The 24,380-nt window shown below is 44.6% G+C and overlaps 1 protein-coding gene across 6 annotated transcripts in view; it reads left to right on the top strand.

Annotated features, from left to right (window-relative positions):
- MVB12B (multivesicular body subunit 12B) overlaps positions 1–24,380 on the top strand; it is a 98,571-nt gene that overhangs the window by 29,780 nt on the left and 44,411 nt on the right. For 5 of the 6 annotated variants that reach the window (XM_083597068.1, XM_083597067.1, XM_083597066.1 and 2 more), the window contains exons 4-7: positions 786–882; positions 1,766–1,895; positions 2,094–2,216; positions 11,300–11,397. In XM_083597068.1, the coding sequence (XP_083453194.1) occupies positions 786–882; positions 1,766–1,895; positions 2,094–2,216; positions 11,300–11,397 (448 nt within the window). Of the gene's footprint in view, positions 1–785; positions 883–1,765; positions 1,896–2,093; positions 2,217–11,299; positions 11,398–17,273; positions 18,010–24,380 lie in introns of those variants that run through there. The other variant, XM_083597069.1, reaches the window with a different exon arrangement.

Raw genomic sequence — 24,380 nt, forward strand, 5'->3', positions numbered from 1 at the left:
AGATTAGTTCCCCATTTAAATTTTGAAGGCAGCCTTTTTGCCCCTTTCCTTGTCCCTAAATGCAACCCCCACTGAATCCCAAAGTACTTGGGTATCTTTCCACACCCCACAAGCACAGCAACACATAATTGATTAAAACTGATTTTTTAAAAAACTAAATTTCCCCCCGCAACTGGGCAGCAGGTTGAGTGGAGTTGGACTAGGTGAAGAATAGAATCATAGTGAATGAATTTCTAAATCAAATAGACAGGTGGCCTCTGCTTAAAAACATCCAAGGAAGGAGAGTTCACCACCTCTCATGGGAGTCCCTTCCACTGTCACAAACAGCTCTTAATGTCAGAAGGTTCTGACAGCTGTTAGGACACCTATATCCCCCTCCCAGAGCTACAATTTCCAGAGTTCCCTGGAAAGAGAGATTAATTGTTAAACCGTTCTGAGAATTGTAGCTTTGTAAGGGGTCTCCTAACAACTCTCAGCATACTTAACAAACTACAGCTCCCAAAATTATTTGGGGGGAAATCATGACATAAGCACAACTTAGTTGGATGCAAACCTACGGTAGTTGTCAAATTCAGCATCCTGGGAATGGCACTTTTAGTAATAGTACTGTAATAATAAAGGAGGAATTAAGTTTCTAGTCCTTTTGATTGTGACAAGTTCTTTTTCTCCATTCGCACACTGCGTATGTGGGGCAGGTGCATAACTGCACGCTCAGTTCTAAGAATTGTCATTTTGTTTGGGTTTCATTGCCTCTTGGCCTTCACTTTCCTTCTGTCTCCCAACAGAGCCACCTGGGCAATGTCTTGGTCGATATGAAGCTCATAGACATCAAGGATACTTTGCCTGTCGGCTTCATTCCTATCCAAGAGACCATGGACACACGTGAGTTGAGACTGTTGGTCTTTGCGGTGACCAGATCCTGTGCATACCCTCTTAGAGAAGGTGCTTTGTAGTGGTGACCACCTGCTGTGGAAATTATATCCGTGTTTTGTGCTTCATCCCAGATTTGCTCCCACACTATAATTTGTGTGGCTTGGATTTAGAGGCTGTGGGGAGGGGGGTCGGTGGGCTACCAGATCCCTTTGATGATGCAGTACAGGTTCTAGGTGTGTCTCTGCAGAAAGAAAAGAGGAAGAAAGAATTGTACATGGGCTCAGGGATTGGCCGATGTATAAAGATGCCAACATAACAAAGTAGACCTGATGATGATTTATGGACCATTTACTATCGGAAGATCTTGAAGCAAGTGACAGTAGGTAAAAATACATGAATCGTAGAATTACCAAGTTGGAAGGGACACTAAGAGTCATTTAGTTCAACCCCCTGCAATGCAAGAATACAGGGGGTTGGACTACATGACCCTTGAGTTACCTTCCACCTCCATTATTTTATGATTTGGATATTTTTATGTGTTCTGAACCATTTTGAGTTTTTCACATACTGAGCGATCTATAAATCATCATCAGGGCTACTACATGAGGTTGGTATCTTTACCTATCAGGTAACCCCTGAGTCCATGCACATGAATATGCATGTAGAAGAAACATAATACGTCAAATGATTTACACAAAAAGCAAATGCTTAAAACAGCATCACTATCCACTATCGGTATAAAAATCAGGGAGTACTACAAGGCGTGGGGGGGGGGGGCGTGGGAGTGTTCAGAGGAGGGCTACACTTAAAGAAGGTCTGGGTTTTGTAAAGAGGTTTGGAGTAAGCGAAGAGGGAACCTACCCCTGAACTCTCACGCTGTGGCGTTTTGCAGAAGAAACTGCTTTCCGGAAGAAGAGGCTCTGCATCAAGTTCATTCCGCGGGATTCTACGGAGGCCGCAATTTGCGATATTCGGATCCTGGGCCGGGGCAAACAAGCCCCTCCGCAGTATACGTTCATTGGGTAAGGGTCCCATCTCCTCCTCACCCTTTAAGTCAGGAATTTTGGAACTGAGGTTTTTCCAGATAGGAGTCCAGCATTCCCTACCAAAGGGACCCCACGCTGTTTCTTTGCCAAGACCTCCCAAGTGCTAGCCTATTTGTTACCTTGACCATTGACTTGAGCTGTGTGGCTGATTGTCTTCTCTTGTCTGCTGCAAAGGGAACTGAACAACATGGGCATATGGTACCGCATGGGCAAAGTCCCCAGGAACCATGAATCGTCTCAGCCCACGACACCTTCTCCACAAGCTCCAGCTACAACACCAGCTGCTAACCTTCCCAGGTGAGGCTCTTCTCAAATTCTTCAATGCCAGTGGGATTTTTATACAGTTTTATACACCACTTGACAGTATAAAGTAATAATAATAATAATGATGATGATGGTGATGATGTAGTTTACTAAAGCGTAAAACAATGAAATTGCCAATAAGAATTAATAATTTAAAATGTTCTAAAAGTTAAAATAACAGTAGACTAAAAATAGATTAATACTTGCATCAGCTTTCTAAACATGTTAGCAGGTTTGTCTAAACAAGAATGCTTTTAGCAGGTGGTGAAAAGAGTACAGAGAAGGTGCCTGCCGAATGTCAGTAGGCAAGGAGTTCCCAAGTGTGGGTGCTGCCAGACTAAATACATCCATACCTCATGTTACGTCTGCTTCATGTTACGTTCTTTCACGTTACGTCCCGGGAAGGGTTACTTCCAGGTTTCACCGCTCGCGCGTGCGCAGAAGCGCAAAATGACGTCATGCGCAGAAGCTGTGAATCGCAAACCGCACGGTGCGCAGACACGCCGCTGCGGGTTGCGCTCTTTTCATGTTGAGAACGGGCCTCCGTAACGGATCCCGTTCACAACCAGAGGTACCACCGTAATCAAGTTCTTACAAATGCAGAAGAAGTATTATGGGATACCTGTTAACTGATCATAAGGACATAAAACAAGCCTGCTGGATTAGGCTGGCCTGATGCCTGTGGGAAGCCTGAAAGCTGGGCATTATTACATAAAATATAGTCATTATTGCTACTACCTTTTTCCATGACAGGGACTCAAGACGGCTTATGGATAAAATAAGAACAGCTAAATTCATTGGGGGAACAGCTAAAAACAATTAAACTGTAATAAGAATAAAAAGCATTATATATATGCTAGCACTAGTCACCATATCCCCACTTAGAGTACTTCAACAAGCAATATAAAGGGTTCCTAGCAACTAGTATTCAGAGACATACTGCCTCTGACATTGTGACTAGTACAGGGGTCGGCAACCTAAGGCCCATATGCCGCAAGTGGCCCCCCATGGGGGCCCACGGACCCCCACTGACCGCTTGGGGACCCCCGCTGCCCGCTCAGTCGAGTCCCGTGCACCGCACTAAACCGGCGCGGAGCAGAGTGGGGACCGCCTTCTGCGATGCTGGCCGGTTTCCCATTGGCTGCGGGAAGCTCCTGCAGCCAATGGGAAGCTGCGTACACCTCCTCCATGCCAGAAGGATCGCTGGAAATAGCGTTTGCGCATGCGCACACACACACTCCGGCCCACCACGGCATCTGCAGGACCATGAACCAGCCCAAGCCACAAAAACCCCTGGACTAGTAGCTATTGATAGCCTATTCCGCTAATAAATTTTCTGATCCTCCTTTAAAGCTATCCAAGTTGGTGGTCATCACTTCCTTCTATGGGAGCACATTCCAAAGCGTAGCTATGCTGGGCAAGGAAGTACTTTAAGAGCATAAAGAGAGCCTGCTGGATCAGGCCAATGACCCATCTGGTCCAGCATTCTGTTTTCACAGTGGCCAACTAGATGGTTTTCAGCAGCTGATACTTCGAAGGTGTGGAGGCAAAGCATAGGCATCTTGGCAAGTAGCCATCATTAGCTTTCCCCATTTGTCTAATCCTCTTTTAAAGCCATCTAAGTTGGTGGCCATCACTGCCTCCGGCAAGAGAACATTCCTCGGTTTAGCTATGTACTGCATAAAGAAGAACTTCCTTTTATTTGCCCTCCGTATTCCAACATTCAGCTGCCTTTGGATGTCCACAAGTTCTAGTGTTATAAGAGGAGAAAAACTTTCTCCATGCCATGCATCATTTTATAAACTTCTAACATACCACCTCTATGTTTTCTCTAAACTAAAAAATTCTAAAACGTTGCACTTTTCCTCATAGGGGGGAGATAATGTGCTGTGTGCATGCTTTTTCTAAACAGAATTAAATCACACACTGGTGCAGAGATTCGCGGGAGTGAACTTACAACTAGGAGGGGAAATTATTAACTTGAAAGAACCAAAAATGGGCAGATTTGCCAGTCTGTACCCAGACTTACCCTTGGCGTGCTTGGGATTCATTCCTGCAGTGCCTCTCTTGCTATCCTTGAAACGGTCTCCAAACAATCTGTCAGCTTCAAGCAAAGATGTCATTCCTTTCTCTCTGTGTTTGTGCGTTCCTCCCCACCACCACCCCCCAGTGGCAGATATAATTGTACTTAACATCCACGCAGCAACAACAAAAAAGTTATCAGCTTGCGACAGACACTTTGGGAAATGGAACACACTCCAATTGCGAAAAGATGAGTCGGCTGCGTTTCACGTCCCACTTGCCCAAGACTGGGGATTTTGGTCTCAACTTCTGCATGTTAATGTTGAATTTCGCCTCTCCTCCCTTCCCAGCTCTGATCCTTGAGTGCCAAATAGCTTTTGATCCTGTGGGTGTGTGAAACATGCTCATGCGATTGCTAGACATAATGTCAGAAAGATGGGTGCAACGCAGCACCTAACCTAGTGTGTCGGGGTGGTGAGTCAGAAGTCAGGGACACAAGTACGAAAGAAGAACCCTGCTGGAACTTTGTTGGATTGGTCTCCCATAAATGTGTATAACAATAGCACCAATGGTCAATGGACCCTCCAGGTTCATGGGCAGTCTACCTCCAAATGCCAGTTACTTGGCTTGGGGTAGGGAGGCACATAAGATTGCGAATATTATGAATATAGGATGGTAAAGGTAAAGGGACCCTGACCATTAGGTCCAGTCGTGACCGACTCTGGGGTTGCGGCGCTCATCTTGCTTTACTGGCCGAGGGAGCCGGCGTACAGCTTCCGGGTCATGTGGCCAGCATGACTAAGCTGCTTCTGGCGAACCACAGCAGCGCACGGAAACGCCGTTTACCTTCCCACCGGAGTGGTACCTATTTATCTACTTGCACTTTGACGTGCGTTCAAACTGCTAGGTTGGCAGGAGCAGGGACCGAGCAATGAGAGCTCACCCCGTCGCAGGGATTCGAATCGCCGACCTTCTGATCGGCAAGTCCTAGGCTCTGTGCTTTAACCCACAGCGGCACCCGCGTCCCATATAGGATGGTACCTTATATCAATCCAGGCATTGCTCCATCTGGCTCAGTATTATCTACACTTATGGCCAGTGGTTTCAGGGTTTTTTGGCAGGAGCTTTCCCCAGCCATCCCTGGAGACAATAGGGATTGAGCTCAAGACCTTCTACAAGCAAAGCAGGTGTATTACCACTGAGCTATGGTCATTCTCTCAAGTTCTTAATATGCTTATCAAACCCAGAATCTATGGAATGCAAGTATGGCTCATAAGCATCAGTCAAAGTAGATAATGCTTAATTGGATGGATGAGTTTCAAGCCTGGTCGAGGATATCTTCCCATGACTCTGCTTTCAGGCAAAAGGTCTTAGATTAAACCCAAGGTATTTCCAGTTAAAATGGTAATGTAACAGGCAATGGGGAAAGGGGGATTTCTCTTTGCTCATTACCTTGGAATGCCACTGCCCGCCAAGAGAATGGAATACTGGGCAGAGGGGCAAGCAGCCAGACCTGTTAGCAGGGTTGGCTCCCTAGAACATCAGAAATACCTTCTGGATCACATCAGTGGCCCATCTGGTCCAGCATCCTTTTCTCACTGTGGCCAGCTGGATATCCCAAATGGAAAGGATCTGAGCACAGTGTGGGATCCTACTTGTAGGATCCCCATAAGTTGGATCTGAGCACAGTAGCACTCTTCCTCTTGCAATTCCCATCAAGTGGTATTTGGAAGCTTTATGCCTCCAGCCGTGGAGAGAGAACAGAGCCCAGAGGCTGTTTCCAGAATGTTGTTTAACAGAACCCACACTATTTGCATCTTGCTTGGATGTCAAAGCACCTGAAGTGGTTCCAACTCAGTGGGTTTCGTCTGCAGACGAGGGTGAACTGGGGGGGGGGCGTGTCTGGCTCTGAGAGTCACTTAAAGGAGCTGAGGGAGAAGCAGGGGAACTTAAGAGCAGTGTGAGCTTATATTTTAATGGGCTTCGATGCGAGTTTTAAACATTTACAAACGCTTTTAACAGTTGGCCCTCCCTGCAGAGCCCTGCCTGGACGAGAAACTTAAAATACATTGATGTTGGCTTCAGTTTTGCAAAAGAAGGCATAAGCGTCTAACTCTGGTGGTCTGGCACTAGTGGCTCTTTTTCTTTCCAGTGTATTTTAAAAGCTTGACTTGACATTTGCCTGTGATTTGCCTTCCAAGGGGGCCTTCAAAAGCAATCAACCACACCTCATATAAGGATATAAGGAAACTGCCTTATATTGAGTGAGACCATTATTTTGCATTGCCATTTTGTGTTTTTATGTTGTGAACTGCCCTGTGATTTTCAGATTAAGGAAGGTATACGAATTTAAATAAATAAATAAATAAATGTGTTGATTGGCTGCAGATCTCCAGGGTTTCAGCCCTAGCCCCACCTGAAGCTGCCAGGGATTGAACCTGGAGTGTTAGAGATGTTCAGTCATAATCCCAGCATCTGGATGATCACAGGTTCTCCACCCCACCTTTAAATGATGGACATTCATTGTTAGATTTTTTAATTTCTAAGCTACCCTTCAGGATGCGGGTGGCGCTGTGGGTTAAACCACATAGCCTAGGGCTTGCCAATCAGAAGGTCGGTGGTTCGAATCCCTGCGGCGGGGTGAGCTCCCGTTGCTCAGTCCCTGCTCCTGCCAACCTAGCAGTTCAAAAGCACGTCAAAGTGCAAGTAGATAAATAGGTACCGCTCCGGCGGGAAGGTAAACAGCATTTCCGTGTGCTGCTCTGGTTCACCAGAAGCGGCTTAGTCACACTGGCCACATGACCCGGAAGCTGTCTGCGGACAAACGCCAGCTCCCTCAGCCTATAGAGCGAGATGAGTGTGCAACCCCAGAGTCGGTCACGATTGGACCTAATGGTCAGGGGTCCCTTTACCCTTTACCTTTAAGCTACCCTTCAGTATTGCTGCTCACACAGCAGCTAAGGTGTTGGTAAAATGATTTTGAAACTGAATTAAACCTGGTTGTTGTTGTGTGTGTGTTTTTAATGTCAGGGCAGAGGAAAGCATAGAATCACAGCAGCCAAATGTAATATAGTAAGAGATTAAGAAGGTCTGTTTAAAAAAGCTTGGTCAAATGAGGAGTCGTTTGCCTAATGCCAGCAAGAAATGACAGTAGGCAACAAGTGAGCACAGGACATTAAAACTGAGAACAACAGGCAGGTCGAAAATGTAGGTAAACATTAGGATCAGGAACTTGCTATGAATGAGGAAAGCAATGGAAAAACCAGTGTAATTTTTTTAAAGAGAGGCATTAGAAAGGGTGGAGACTGCTTCAGAATAGATTGGGATGTCAGCTTCCAGTGAGTAGATTTTATTCTTTGTTACAGGGAGGAAGTGGGAGGGTGGTGGTGGCTTTCTCCTGAGTGCTTTTTCTCAGTCTTGAAAGGATGTTTCTCTCTCTTACCTGACCCGCATCTCTTTTGTGCCATTTTAATGCTGGTGGGGATGGAGGTGGGAGATTCTGGCTTTCCAGAATGTGCAGGAGAAATGATAGTAACTGGCACTGGCTCCTATTAATGAGAGCCTTCCTCTACCTCCCACCTCTCAGCATTACAGATTCTCCTGAAGTCTTAGTAATTACTGTTAATATCGTTCAGTGGCAACTTTTCACAGGAGCACCGTTGAATGGCTTAGTGCCTGCACACCGCACATGCAAATCGGCTCCTGTGCGCACCTAGTGATTTTGTATCCTCACTTCCGTCATGCCGTTTGCCGCAAGTGGAGTTGTAAGCATGTCATGCATCGCCTGTGCGTTCAGCAAGTGTGTCAAAACACAACTTCAATTAATTTGCTCTAATTATGGCTCCAGAGAGAGACTAGGGGCTGTATTGTTCCTCATTAAAAGACATTCTCCCTCCCCTCCCCCCCTTCTTTCTTCCTCATCCGCAGTCTCCCACTGTCGCTTGCTCTTGTGTATCCCATATGGGGAGAATTTCTGAGCAAGAACACTGACTTGCATTTTAGGGACTGGGTAGAGAAGGATTTGGTCTTTGAAAGGCCCCACAACTGCCCATTCAAATGCTGCATCCAGTAAATGGAGGAGGCGGAAATACTGGGGTGGCCTTAAAATATATATGGGGGAACTTCCAGCCCATGGGCCTAGTCTGGTGGGATATAAATCAAATATATCTGTATAGAAATGAAACTGTTGGTACCAGGGGAACCTCTCTTAGGAAGCGTTTTGGAGGTGGGAGGATAGCACAGCTTGACCCTGCTCTGGTTGCCCACCTCTGATGTCAGAGGGGGAGTTGACTTGATGGTCTGAGAGAGCGGGTAGGGAGACAGAGGGTACAAGTAGCCAGAGTGGTGTCCTCCAGATGATGGTATACTACAACTCCCAGCAACTCCTCAGCCAGCATGGCTAAGGGATGACGAGAGTTGTCGCCAGGCAACATCTGCGGGGCTACAGGATTCCTTGTTCCTGATTAAGTGCTTTAAGAGTCAGTGTTTATTATTATTATTATTATTATTATTATTATTATTATTACAGTTATTATATAATGTAATGAAATAGTTCCAGGCAGTCCTAGGATGATTGGCTGGAGGAATGTTCTAAACTTATTTTCTTCTTCTTCTTCTTCTTCTTCTTATTATTATTATTATTATTATTATTATTTTAAAAACCTGTAACTGATTTTAGATGTTTTTAATTGGAATTGTTTTTAGAATTTTTAAATCTGTGTTAGAATGTCTGCTGTTTGTTTGTTGCATTCAAACAGTACATCTGTTTTGCCACCCCGGGGGTCCTTTGGGAAGGTGCGTGGGTTAGAAATTCAATAAATAATAAATTATTTAATTTTTACAATGGGCTTGCACTTGCTTATTGATTGCCTGCCCTTCACTCCAAGGTCCCAGGGCCGCTTACAGTAGTTAAAGCACAGGATCGAAAGCAGTTTAAAACAACTTACGAACAGAAAAATAAAGAGTCCTAAACAGATACACCTAAAGGGTCAAAAGCCAGGGTGTGTATTATTTTTTTAAGGGCCCATCTTATTTTTGTGATGGCAGCCAGTGGTGAGCCTTCAATCCACGTGATGACACTGTGCCCGTTAAAATCCTGGTTAAGTGATCATGCTAAAAGTAGCAGCAATGGTTGAAAATGAAAAGGACCCCCACAGTACCAAATCAAGTTTCTCTTTCTCTCCCCCGACTCAGTCTGTGTATCCGTCTTCATTTGAGTGTTCCACTTCTTCGTATAAGATCAGAGCCCCACCACCACCACCACTCCCAATGCATTTCTAATAAGCCAACTTCAATGATTACTCCTCTTCTGTTTTTTATTTTTGCTAAATGCCTTCGCAGCCGCATCGGAATTAGCCCTGCGGTTTTGAACAGGCTCGGTGCAGCTTTTTGGCAGCTTCGATCAAAGGGATTTGGGGGTTTGAGTTGCGCCTGCTCTCCCTCCTCACGCACACCAGTCCCCCCCCCAAATCTGCAATAATTTGATGAAGAACTTCGCCCTAATTAAATATTCAAATGCAGGCCCCGCGTCAATATGGCTTCCCATTGGCTCGGAATGATGATTAATTGTATTCAAAACTCCGGCGGCCGCTGTTCATTTCAACTCTTCCATTGTTTCCAGATTGTTCCTCTCTCTGGCTTGCTGTTTCTCTCCTCCGCTCCACACCTCCATTCTCTCTCTCTCTCTCTCTCTCTCTCTCTCTCCCCCAACCTGCTTTTGTTCGGGTTGGGTGTGTGCGTGTCTGTGTTTCGGAATTGAAACTAGTAATTGATTTGCCATATGGTGCCAAGCTGCTCACATTTAACAATATGTGTTTAGGAACTTGGGGACTTTTATAAATTGGGCTGTTGTTGGTTTCTTGTGGGTGTGTGTAAGTGTAAGAGAGAGAGAGAGAAAGAGAATGTTCCACATCTAATTTCCTGTCTATAGAATAAAATGACAAGCAGTTTTAAAGGCATAAGGAAAACACATTTCTGCTGTTGGCTTGCAGGGATAAATAAGTTTATATCCATCCTGGCCAACCAGCAACGCTTACTTAAAATAAGGTCCCATCTGTACTATACGTTTAAAGCAGTACCCTATCCTTATAAACATTCATGGCTCTCCCCTCCAAAGAATCCTGGGAACGGTAGTTTATTAAAGGATGCTGAAAGTTGTTAGGAGCCCACCGTATTTCCCTCCCAGAGCTACAATTCCCAGAGTCCCCTGGGAAGAGGGATTGACTGTTAAACCACTCTGGGAATTGTAGCTCTGTGAAAGGAATAGGGTTCAGTTAAACATCAATACAGTATCATTGGCTGGTTGAAAAAGAAAACAAAAAACATACTGCAAACACCTATCGAAGCAATACAGTTTTCAGAAGACATCTAAAAGAAGACAGGGACAATTCCTTCCTAATCTCTACTGGCAGGGAATTCCACAAGGAACCAGCCTGCCCCACTTAAGGCTCAGTTCCTAGTGAAGACCTGCGGAACCTCAGGAGTATGTAGAACCACCCAAACCATCAGATAATCCCGTTAATTGAGACGGAACATAAAGAATCGGACCAGAAATGTTTAGGGCTTTCTGAATGCAGTCCACTCGCAGCTCATGTGCATTTAACTTGGGCAAATTCAGCTTTATGTGCTTGTCTGGAAAAAGGGGGAGGAAAGTCAGCAATCCAACCCGCCATTACACTCACCATGGGAGAACATTTGGAGTTGCAGGGAAGAGTGTTCAGCAGGCTTGGGAGACTCTGTATCCCCTTGGGAGAACACTTGGAGGTGAAGGGAAAGTGTGTTTTGACCGTATGCAATTTGACTTGCATCCTGCCCCATGTAAGTTGAGAGTCGACTGTTCCTTGACCCTGGCCCCAAAGGAAATCAGCAAAGTATTCAAAAGTTTTGGTATCACCACCAAGAAACCTGTTTGCCCTACCACCCACCTGTTGACCTCCTAAGAGCAACAAGACCTTTGGAAACCAATCTCAAGACTTAGACAGGTCATGCTTGGTTCTAGGACTCCTATTGCTGGCAACCTTGATCTTGTAACAACTTGTTTTGTTTCTCCTTGCCAGGCATATATCTCTGACACTTCCGGCCAGTTTTCGAGGGAAAGGGCATGGCACTCGACCAGACTTTGAGTACCAGCACTCCAATTTATATGCCATATCAGGTAAGACAAAGTGTTAGTTACTCGGTTTTTTTAAAAAAAAAACATGCTAGATAACTCAGAGCCATCTTTGACTGCCCAGGCAACTCAAACAGTCACCTGGTAGAGTCACTCTACCTTTATAGGAGCATGACGAAGCTCAGAATCTGTTGCAATGCTGCAGAAGATGGGGTGTCATGCTCAGATGTTGTTCTCACACGTCTTAAAAGGATCCTCCATGTCGCTAGCAGAAGCTTCAAGTTGTCCGCGGAAGCAGGTGGTCTGATTGGGTGCTGGATGCAGGGCTCAGACATGGTTCTTATAAGTCTTAAAAGGAACTGCCCTGTGATCAGAAGCCTCAGTTGCCTGTAGCAGCCATTGGTTCAGTTGGGTGCTACAGTCCGTGGAAAAGTCCCATTCCAGCCTCATCTCTCTATGCTGGTGTCAGCTGCCCACTAGTCCTTCCCACTGATGGGCCCCAGCAACTCGTGTTTAGAGCTGTACCAGCTGGAAGTCCATAGATTTCATATAGCAGTCATGACTAGGCGCTGTTTTTAGACTTTCTACTATGGATTTGTCTAATCTGCTAATTGGCTATGCCAGGGCCGGGGAACCTTAGGCCCAGGGGTCAAATCCAGCCCTCCAGGATTCTCTGGCTCTCTGGACTCCTCCCAGGCAACACACCTCACTGGCCCTTCTCAACCCTTGTCCTTGAGTGCTTTTGTCCAGCTGGGATGATTATTAACTTGTCCCAATGATGCGTGTTGGAACCTCTGTTTAAAGCACTCTCCGCATCCCTGCCTGTTGTGGCAGCAAATTCAATAGCTTCAGTATGCACTGAATGAAGAAGGACACCATTTTATCTGACCTGCATCTTCCAACATTCACCACAATAAATATAGTAAATGCAAACCCAATGTAAAAGAACAGTATATCTCTGAATAAGAGATGCTTGGACAAACTAGTTTCTACACCTTCTTCATGAGCTTCCCAGGGTCATCTGGCTGCCCATGGGTAGAATCAAGAGTTTCTAGATGTGATGGAGTTGTAATCCAGCAAAGTGACCCATTGAATTTGCTGGGCCCTGCCAAGGAGAAACTGGGATTTATCTTTTACAAAGGGAAAGAAAGTAAGCTGTGAAATTCTGGCAGGGGAGTACTATTGCACTGCAAGAAATGCAAAAAAAAAAAAAAAAGTGGGGGGGGGGAGGTGCTGTCAGCTGGTTTTCCTTCCTTGGCTTTTTCATGTGTTAATGGTGACTGGCACTTATAACAGAAGAACATGGCATTAACTCATGTACCTTAATGAAGGGGCTGATCAAATGGTAATCCTGGTAGGGTTTTGTTTTTGTTTTTACTCAAGCTGCCGCTGTAGGTTTCTTCCAGAGATGGAATGTAACGATCGCATAATTCATGTAGGTGTTCATTCCCCCCCATTTCCTCCCTTGTTACTCTGGTGTGGTCTTAATTGGTTTGGAAATGAGGAGAGCGGGAATGCTGCCCTGGCAATGATCCCGGATCGGGGAAGAAGGTTTGGGAGGAAGTCGAAGAGATTTCCCTTCCCCACCTCCGTGGAAACCACAGCTCTGCTCAGTTTTGGATGGGCTCTTCTGGCTTGGGAGGGAACCCCGCAGTTGCATTAAGGAAACTGCAAATGCTTGGCTAGATCTGACTACAGATCCACCTGGCCCTGCATTATTTCTCCAACAGTGGACAGTCACAGGGACATAGGAAGCTGCCTTATACTGAATCAGACCATTGGTCCACATTGCTCAGTGTCGTCTACACCAGGGGTCAGCAAACCTTTTCAGCAAGGGCCGGTCCACTGTCCCTCAGACATTGTTGGGGGCCAGACTATATTTGGGGAGGGGGGAATAAACGAACTCCTATGCCCCACAAATAACTCAGAGATGCATTTTAAATAAAAGCACACATTCTACTCATGTACAGTGGTACCTCTGGTTACTTACTTAATTCATTCCGGAGGTCCTTTCTTAACCTGAAACTGTTCTTAACCTGAAGCACCACTTTAGCTAATGGGGCCTCCTGCCGCCACCGCACGATTTCTGTTCTCATCCTGAAGCAAAGTTCTTAACCCGAGGTAATATTTCTGGGTTAGCGGAGTCTGTAACCTGAAGCGTATGTAACCTGAGGTACCACTGTAAAAACACCAGGCAGGCCCCACAAATAACCCAGAGATGCATCTTAAATAAAAGGACACATTCTACTTATGTAAAAACTCGCAGATTCCCAGACCATCCATGGGCCGGATTTAGAAGGCGATTGGGCCAGATCCAGCCCCCGGACCTTAGTTTGCCTACCCATGGTCTACACTGACTTCCAGCAGGGGTTTTAGGCAGGGGATGTTCCCAGCCCTCCTTGGAGATGCCGGAGTTTGAACCCAGCACCTTTTGCATCCAGAACAGATGCTCTATTACTGAGCTGCAGCCTCGCCCCAGAAGCCCACAACCAAGCATGAAGGCAGTTCTTAAATTATGGGGGAAATGAAAGTTGGGGTGGGAAGGTTATTAGAGCACCCAACCCCATTTCTGCCCCTCACTCATTTTAGCCACACCACGTCCCCCTCTGTCTAGCCTTTTGAAAACAGTTGTGAGCAGGGCCACCACAAAACAAAAGGGGTCTAGGACATCCCTCTCCTCCCCCCCACTGGTAATTTGAGCACTGCATAACAGTGATGCTATCCTGCTGCTTTCCCCTGGCATCTGATTCTTCAGGGCTGGGGAGCATTTTTCAGACTGAGAGATGCCATCCCTTTCTGGACTCTCTTCCAAAGGCCACCTGCCAGTGGTGGGCGGAGCTAGAGGCAAAACCAAGAGGAACAAAGGATGTGAAACTTCCCCCATTGTACAGTACGCTGGTTTCTACACACCAAGCAAGAGGCCTCAGAAGCCAAGGACACATTCCAGCCAGGCAAAGGACACTCAAGGAGGATGTCAAAGAAGGCCAGTGAGGGGTGTGTCCTTGCAGAGAGGGGGTGTGGCCTGGAGAGAGTTCCAGGTATTAGGCAGGGAGGCTACACTAGACCCCACCAGGCCAGAGGTTCTCCTCCCCTAGAGTACTTGAAAGTGAACACAGGCTGTCATGGCTAGTAGCTGTCGGCAGATCTATCACTCCTGTGTCATCTGCTCCATGCCTTTATAAGTGTTGCTTGCTGGTTCCTGAAGGCCATGCATGCTATTAAAAGACCCAGTGGGAAGCCCAGCTGTGTTTTGTTTTAAGCCTGTTTTCTCTCTATATATGCATGGCCTCACCTGTACTTCCGCTCCTTGGTCACAGTGAAGTGTGGCAGACAATGGCGATAACTGGATTGAGAAGTCAGAAACCGGCTTAATTAGGTTATAGATACTGTTTCCACCCACATACGATATGGCCCACGAGGCGTAATTAAAAGTGGTTGCTTAGACCACACATCTCAGGTAGCATCGTTTGAGCTTCTCTAAACCAGGAGGGCAAGCAGAGAGCGAGAGAGCAGCGAAATGACAGAGGCCAAGGAGGGATGTGTATTTACACAGGGGCAACAGATAATAAAGCATGGAAGTGAAGCAGAATCCTGAATGAAGTAGAAGTAGGAAGGGGGGGGGGATTATTTATAATAATGGGAGTCAAACAGAAGGGGGAATAAGTCACTTTAAGGGTGCATAAATTTTTACGATGGCGCATAAACAGCCATAGCTTGTCTTGTCTCTCTCCCCGTCTGTCCCCGCCAATAACGAGGGACGGACGGCGCCGAACATAAAGGAGGAATATAATCAGGCAGAGGGAGGGGACGGATGGGAAGGCCTGGTGGATTGATCGCAGAGTGCGTTTGTATATCCCAACGTAAAAGGTTGGAGGCTGACAGGTGGCCGGGTTTTTCCACTGTATAAAGCCATGTGGGGGCTGTCAGCCCCACGCAGGCGGCCTCGTTGCAATTGATGAATTGCCTGCTTTCTTGATTAAACCTTCCGTCACTTAAGAAACAATAAGCCCAGGCGTGGATGGGAGAGAGAGAGAGAGAGAGAGAGAGAGGGACACGTCAAGAAGTGTGTGTGTGTGTGTGTGTGTGTGTGTGTGTGTGTGTGTGAGGGGTGGGAGTCTGTTTTACCTTTCTGCAGATGTTGGGCACAGAGTACAATGTGTATTATTAAAATGAATGTGGCATTTATATTGTCTTGTTTCTTTTGTGGGAGAGAGGGCCTGTAAATTATATGTTAATAATCAGATGGTAGGCCCTTTCCAAGAGAGCGAGAACTGAGGTCTTCAATCAGTTTAATTGGTAGATTAATCAACCAGAGCTTTGGTTGACTAATCAAAGGACTGAGGATTTATTTTTCTGTGGTTATGTTTGTGTATTTTGAAAACCAATAGGCCTTTTTTTTGATACTGGTGTGTTACAGGATTAACTGTGTGTTACTGTAATGCTGAATGAAAAAGGAAATATACACAATGGCTTTTCTGCTAAGAATGAGTGGATTAGTTTTTCGTCATCATGTGCTTGCTTTGGTATGTGAAAAAGCCATCTATGATTAGATTTTGGAAATAAGGCAAGTGTGTTTAAATTTAAATCAATGTAGTTTGTTAAAAAGCAGAGTAATCTGCTAAAATATCCTTTCCTCAGTTGACAGCCTTCTTAGGTTTACAGCACAAAGCATTGTTGATTGCTACAAGCAATGTGTGTGACTTTGCAACAGCGGTCGGCTGATTGGTTAGGGTTGTTGAATTTACCTGAGTTTCTAGTAGACTCTGAAGATCTACCTGCAAAATTCAGGTCCTTTTATAGTTGAAAAACAGTGATGTCTCTAAGCATATTCTGAACCTAGGAATTTGTTTTCATCATCCATACCGAGCTGAGATCACTGTCTTTTTATACACAAATCTACTGAAGGGCTTCATTTCAGCCTCCATGTTTGGGTGGAAAAAGTTGGGGGTTTTGTTGTTGTTGTTTTGCTATTGTTAAACAATGCTAGTCAGAAACTGCTAATGATGCTTTATTGAGCTTCTTGCATTGTAGGGGGTTGGACTGGATGACCCTCAGGGTCCCAGCTCTACAATTCTATGATTCTATGAAATTGGGGGGGGGGGTATCTGAATTCCTCAAGTGTGACAGTGTTTTTTGCTATAGCCTTTGAAACAAGGATGTTAAAGGGAAGGTGAGTCCTGAGTCAAAATTATCTGTATATTCAAACTATTTTAAATCATGAATTATGCTCATATTTTAAAAGGCACAATCTGTGTAAATATCTGTTGGGTTGTAGCTAGTGTAGTGCTTCTTAGAGTAGACACTGTGAAATTGACTTTTAAGTTCATTAATTTCCATGGGTCTGTTCTGAGTAGAATATTCAGCACAGATACAAAAAAGTACTTATTCACGCAGAACATAGTTAATCTATGGAACTCACTCCCACAAGAGGCAGTGAAAGCTACCAACCACAGCTGGAGGCAGTAAGGCTTCTGAAAGCTAGTTGCTGGAAACCATAGGAGGGAGCGCTATTGTGCCCAAATCCTGCTAGAGGGCTTCCTCTAATGGGTATCTGGTTGGCTGCTGTGAGAACTGGATGCTGGACTTGATTGGCCATTGACCTAAGCCAGCAGGCTCTTGTAGTCCAATGCTATTATGTTAATTTATGTGGATACTATCCACTCTGCATGCACACAGGCTGTGCCTTTTAGAATAAGAGCATAACAGAATCCATGGTTTAAAATAGTTTGAGAGTATTTGTTGTTCTTTTGTCTCTGCTGTGGTTGTTTTAATAACTGCATCTGGTTTTTATGGTCTGCAGACCAAATAGAGTAGTACTGCAAAAAACAACCCCTCAGAAGCCTATTGCTAGATCCAGGTATGTTTAATCTCTCTCTCTCTCTCTCTCTCTCTCTCCCCCCCCCCGCCCCCCCAATTTGCAGAATACAAAAAGACACGTCCTTCTTTCCTCCTGTCTAAATTTTGGCATGGTAGAAAATGGAGGAAAGTGGTGGAAATGAAAGAAAGAATAGCTATTCAATAGTTTGTCATCCTGACCATTGAGTTGCATTAACAATAAAAATAATGAATTAGACTTATGTCTATAAGCAAGTTCCAGCCATGGTTAAGCATAGGCACAGGCAAACTCCAGCCCTCCAGATGTTTGGGACTACAATTCCCATCATCCCTAGCTAACAGGACCAGTGATCAGGGATGATGGGAATTGTCATCCCAAACATCTGGAGGGCCGGAGTTTGCCTATGCCTGGAAGCATATTTTATTTCAGTGGTTGAGATGCTGGTATACTAAATTATCCAACTACTATTGAAAGTAGCCTTATTTTTGGCTACCTCATGCTCTTTATTTTTAAATAAATATCAATTCATAGTGTGTGTTATTTAAATAAAAGCAATGTACAGTAACAGAAAAATCAAAGGAGCTCATTATAACATTTGTAGTTAATTTGAACTTCAGTATGCTTAATCCTAATTCTTTCTGCACAATTGATTACAATGGGACTTAGGTGTTCTGTTCAGCTGGCCACTGGATCACATCCTTTGAAAGATGTCAAATTGAGGAGTGCAAATATTCCATCAAAAGTTTGTGCTAAACGGATCAGCTTTTTAACACCTTGGCAGCTTTTGCAGTGAAGTTAATAAACAGCTTGTTTCAGGACAATATGTTAATGGTCCCCAAAGGGAAGAAGATTGGTCTGGCTTCCAAAAAAATGTGGGGGGGGGAGAGGAATTTGGCTGCAAGCAAAAGCCGTTTCAGTTGCAAGATGTTTCTTCTCTACAAACTCAAATGGACACACAAGCTTTCAGAAAGTTTTACAAATGAATCGTGCGTTACAGACAAATCGGTTGCAGATGTTTTTTTCTGGTACTTTTTTCTGTCGGACTCAACACTTGTAACTATGTTAGCTTAACCATTTAAATTGCCCTTACTTGGCCTCAGTGATGCCCTCATTTAGCCAAATCTAATAGACTCTCTGGTGTTGTGACATATCACCCTGTGTAGTGCAAGGATGGGGACTGTGACTCTTATCAGTGTTGCTGGACTCCAACTCCCATAATCCCTGAGAATTGGGCATAGTGGCTGGAACTGATAGGTGTTGGCATCTAGCAACATCTAGAGGGCTACAAGTTTCCCATCCTTGACATAGCCTGCAGGGTTCTAAATCCATTTGGAGAATCTATGTATGTAGATCAGACAGTCAGACCTTCCCAAGCCCAGCATGGATAGCATGGGGGAGAGGCATAGGAACATAAGAAGAGCCCTGCTAGATTAGGTGAATTGCACCTTCCCCAATAGCAACCACCTCATGTCATATGACCAACAAGGAAGGCCTTGTTCGTAGTGTTGCTACCGAGGACTGCCTGGTTGCCCCCCACGCGGGAGTGCCAACTTGAATAAAATATCAGGGCCTCAGGTAAACTCTACCCTGCATAATTGATCACAAGATGCAACACACACTATTTGAATGGCAATGCTCATTAACTTTGGGAGGAGCCCAGCCCCTCAAATATTTTATGGGGAGAGTGCTGAAGGAACCTCAGCCCCTAGGAGTTGGCTCCTATGGATCCACAACAGGGCCATTTCAGTGGTGGTTCCCTGGTAGTGGAATGCCCACCCAAAAGAAGTGCACCTGTCTCCATCTTTCAAGAGGGATTTAAGAACATTCCTGTTTATCCAGGCATTTGGTGACTGAAGAAGACTATTCCTGGCAGCCCCAAGATCACTAGATGGAAGAAAGTTTTTAAGCACTCTTACAACATTTCTTAAAACTGGAACTGATTTTTATATGTTTTTCAGTTGTAATTGTTTTTAGAATCGGTTTTAGAATGTATTCTTTGTTTTAAATCGTACATTTCTGGGGGGAGGGGCTCAATAGGCAGTAAGCAATAGCTCAGGATCCTCTTCTCACAGTCTCCAACCAGATGGGAAGACTGCAGGCGGGACAGGAGCACAACAGCCCTCTTGCATTCCTCATCAGCAGATCTCCAGAGCCATAGTGCCTCTGATGCTGGAGGGCTCTATTGCCATCATGACCAAGTAGCCATTGACAGCCTTGTCCTCCATGAATTGTGTGTAAACCTTTTTTAAAAAAATCTGTCCAGATTTGGTGGCCATCACTATATGTTGTGATAGCATATATTTAGATGTGACTTTTTGCATTGCAGGGAGTTGGACTGGATGACCTTTGGGACATTTTCCAAGTCTGCAAGTCTGTGATTCTGTATTCTGTGGGTTAATGATGCAAGTACTTCACCCTGACTCCCAGTGTTCAGCTTCATTGGTTGATCTTGAGTTCTAGTATTCTGAGAAAGGGATAAACACCTTAAACTAATTTCTTTCTCTCAGCCTTACCTGCCTTTATAGACTGTGAGAAGAATGAAGTGTGGGTTTTTTGGAGGGGGAAAGAACTGGATACACTACCTGAGCTCTGTAGGTGAAGAGGATGGGGGGGGGGGGATACACATTATTCTGGCTCCCTAGCTTTTCGCCTCAGATTCCCAGAAAATGTAGCTCAGAGGGGAATACAGGTCCTTAACAACTCTCAGCACCCTTAACAAACTCCAGTTCCCTTTCTTGGGGACGGGGAGCAAAGTCTGTTTAAAATGCTATCATGGCACTTTAAATGTGTGACTGGCCCATTGACTCAGCGCTGATTGATTGCTGGATAGCAACCTTGCATCATCTTCTGCCATACCTAGAGCCCTTTTGAAGGCTCTGTTATGGTTTGAGCCAGCTTTGACCCCTCTTTTGAAGGCTTCTTGCTGATTTGAGCCAACTCAGACCCCCGTTTTGAAGGCTTCCTACCGGTTTGTATCCATCTGTGCTTCTCTATTGTCCCCAGGGAGTTGTTGACTTTAAAACAAAAGAGAGTGGCAAAGCTGAAGATGAACATCTTGGCTGCCTTCACTGTAAAGAACATTAGGTCCCATAGATTAGACTTGAGATGGAACAGATCTGTCAGCTCGCTGAAAAGGAGCTCATTATTCCGCAGATTTGTCTCCCCATTGTCTACAAGACAATGAATGATGCCAGCCTGAGATCCTTTGTTATCTAGAGAGCTGGGTTTTTTTCCTTCTTCCCCTCAGCCCCCCTTCCTCCTACATGCCTGGGTTGTTTTATGGCATCAAAGATCTAGCGATCCACCGATAACATGGCATTCTCAGTTCTGCGTGAGACACCAATAATTTGACAGCCGCGCCTTCTGCTTCGTTTCATGTCTTGCACCAGGACTTCCAGGCCTTACTCCATCAGGCAGTGCTTTGACATTGTGTGTGCATAGCTGTGTTGTATCCCCATTCCAGAGCTTGAAATAGATACACAGGTGGCTTACAAGTCCCTTAACCAGCAGTGTTTGGGCAAGCAAGTTGGGGTGAATGGACCGAGGAATGGAGGAGAGTCATCATCCTGCATCATTGTCACCATAAGGTATGAACATAATATAAGAGCCTGCTGGATCTTATGAAGCTTCGTTCTACTGAATCAGATCATTGGTCTGTCTCACTCAGTATTGTCATCACCATCCTTTCTCAACCTTGGGTCCCCAGATGTTGTTGAACTTCAACTCCCATCATCCCTAACTAGCAAGACCAGAGGTCAGGGATGATGGGAGTTGTAGTCCAACAACATCTGGGAACCCAAGGTCTATACTTCTTCAGGGTTTCAGGACATTTCAGGCCTCACACAGAGATGCAGGGTATTGAACCTGGGACCTTCTGCATGCAAAGCAGATGCTCTAACCACTGAGCTACGGTCCTGGATAACATTTTTAGTTCATATTCAGTCTCTTAGCCACTATGCTTCTCTAGTTCTCACATGGAGTTGCTTTTGGCCTCCAGGTGCTGGTCCCTTTAGTAGGTTGCTCTTTGGACTACACAGCAATGACTCTTCTGGAGAGGTCCAGCTACCACTTGCTCTGCTGCTCCTTTTCTATAGGGCATGGCCATTGCTCAGTGATAAGAAATGATGCTTTGCATATTATAGCTTCAAGTTTCATCTCTGGGAAGGATTCCTGACTGAATCCTAGTGGAGTCACTGCCAGTCAGTGTGGACACTAATGAGTTATATGAACCAGTGGTCTGATCATTTCCTATGAAGTGGAATATCACAGGTATCACGTGGCAAAATATTTGTGCCATCTGCGATAGATTTCCTACTAATGATGGGGAAATGTCTGAACGTGTTGAGTTGGTTGTCATTACTTAAGTTACTGTAATTCATGGGGGTGATTTTGTTTTATACAGTCATACCTCGGGTTACAGACACTTCAGGTTGCGGTTTTTTTTGGGTTACGGACCACCAAAACTCGGAAGTACTGGAACGGGTTATTTCCGGGTTTCGGCAGTTGTGCATGTGCAGAAGCACCGAATCGCAACCCACGCATGTGCAGACGCGCTGCTGCAGGTTGCGAACACTGCGGGTTGTGAACGTGCATCCCGCATGGATCACGTTCACAACCCAAGCGTCCACTGTAATTTGCTGATAGCTTATTATCTTAAAATACTTAGGATACCAGATATGATATGGAATCTTGGATTCTGTTACTTTGCTTTTAATTGAAGTTTGAAATGTTATAGGATGGCAATGTGATTTTGTTGTTGTTGCATATTTTTGTCAATTTTGTAAACTTTTTTGAGTACAGTAATCTAGAACAGCAGTGTACAAATTAAAAATGAAATGAAGAAAGCATCTCCTACTCTTGTTACTACACACATAATTTTAACAGACTTGATAAGTACCTTAATATCACAGACTTCCAACCTGTATGTTGTAATCAGGAAAAGGATCTTGGGAGGAACAAATGTGGTATGGTGGTTAGAGGGTCAGACTCTCTAGACCTACAAGATCAGGATTCAAACCCTCATTCATCTATGAAGCCCACTGGGTGACCTTAGGCCAGTCACAGTCTCTCAGCCTAATGTACTTCTCTGGGTTGTTGTGGGGATTAAATGAAGAGGAGGACATTCATGTAAACTCCATGGAGGAAAAGTGGGATATAACTAATAGTAATAGATGATAATTTACATTTTTTCTCTTTTTTGTCCTATCACCATGTGCATTTATAAAACATAAACCAAACTTTGGAAAGAAGCACCTTGGCCAGAGCACTATTGGAAGATGAGGTCCAAATTTCAAGATAGCAGTTGGCGTGGAAAATAAAGCCTCCAGCCAATGGTTTGGTAACAGCTTTGTCTCAAGCCTGGGTCTGTTGAAGTACTTTGGCATTGATTAATGAGCGCTGGTGGCAGCTTGAATAGAAAAAATGTCCTTTCGCCATTTGCTTTGAAAAGGCAGAATGGCTGAAACCTCCAATTCTCTTGCAGAGAGAGGGCGGGAAATTTCATCCCATGTTGCCAAAAAAATGCCTAGTGCTCCCCTCCATGATAACTTTGTGCTCTTCAATGTGCGTTAACAGAAATAAAATAAAACCCTGTATCATTTCTTTGTAGGCGATGAGAACATTTTAATCAGGGCTTAGCCATTTATTTTTCACAGAAAAACTATTGTTTTGATCCATCTCTTCCCCCTCCACCCCTCTCCTCACTTTTCAAAGATAATTAAATAGTTCACTAAGCACAGTGTGGTGGCGCCTTTATTAACATAGGTAATTTTGAAAGGAGGATAAAGAAAAAGAGATGCCATTGTTTTAATTTGCAGTGAAAAGAATTGCTTTCAGCTTCTTGGAAGGAACATGAGGAGGTTTGGGCAGTTGTTGCAGCAGTGTTTGTCTGATGTTTGGGCCTGAGGGTCTGTTGCCAATGTTAGGCCTACTCTGAGTAGGCCCGGTCAGATTAATAGGCATGACCAGTGTAGGTCCACTGATTACAGTGGTAAAATAGAAATGATTTCTGAGTAAAAGAAAACCTTAAGGATCATTCATGGCAGGATAAAAGTCTGTAATTTTATCAGGACAAGTTGTTTGTTGTTTACTGTTATAATAATTGTTTTCTCAAAATTCATGTTCTGTGCCATGAAAATAAATAACAACAGTATTTTTTTTAAAGCTTCCCTGCTGCACTAAATGTTGGTGCCCCATTTGCTATGGAGAAAGTGGAGAGGTCATTTTGGTTTTTCAGGAGGTGTAGGAGGGTCACAATGGCTTCTCCCATTTTCTTCATTCAGCTCACCTCTCTCACACAAACGCACACAGTAGGAGTCTTCCAAAAATTGATGCTGGGTGATGATTTCACTTCCTTCTGAAGGAGGAATTTCTGGGGTGAATGGGGAGGAATTGTACTTGTCAGCCATTTTGTTTGGTTTTGGTTTGGTTTTTTTAAAGGTCCTATCACAAATTCTGTAAAGATGTATATATGTGTGTGTGTGTGTGTGTGTGTGTGTGTATGTTTTATAAAATCTATACACCGCTATTTTAAAAAATCTTACATTAAAACATAGAAAAGTTAAAATACTAAAGCAGATTAAAAATTACCTCAGCTTTCTAAGCTTCTGGGTAGACAAGAATGTTTTTAGCAGGTGCCAAAAAGAGTACAGTGTGGGCACCTGGATGATCTCAGTAGGCAAGGAGTTCCAAAGTACAGGCACTACAACACTAAATGGATGAGTTCTTACAAATGCTGTTATGTGGCACCTATAACAGTGTGTTGTGCTGATCGAAGTGGTTGAGTGGGCACATTTAGGAGAAGGCAGTCTCATAGCTAAACTTGGTCCCAATATGTTAAGGGCATTATATGCTAATAGTAACAACTTGAACTTGGCCCAGTAGCAAATCAGCAACCAATACCAATTTCTGAGCACAGGTGTTATTTACATTCTGCACCAACTGCAAGTTCCCAGATCAAGCACAAGGGAAGCCCCACATAGAGCATATCGCAGTCTTGAAGTACCCAGTGCATGAACTACTGCGGCTCCATTTCCTTGGGTGGTGTTCATGGCTCATTTGCTTTCTTTCTAAAGAACATATTTGCTATTGCTGCCTCTGGTGCCAGAACTCTTCCTAGTAAGTCACCATTTTCTCCTCAAATGTGCCCCCAGAATGGCAACGCATTGTGAGGATCAATGCTGATTGTGACATA

Source organism: Podarcis filfolensis, assembly GCF_964270895.1.
Source record: "Podarcis filfolensis genome assembly, chromosome: Z".
NCBI classification, from domain to species: domain Eukaryota; kingdom Metazoa; phylum Chordata; class Lepidosauria; order Squamata; family Lacertidae; genus Podarcis; species Podarcis filfolensis.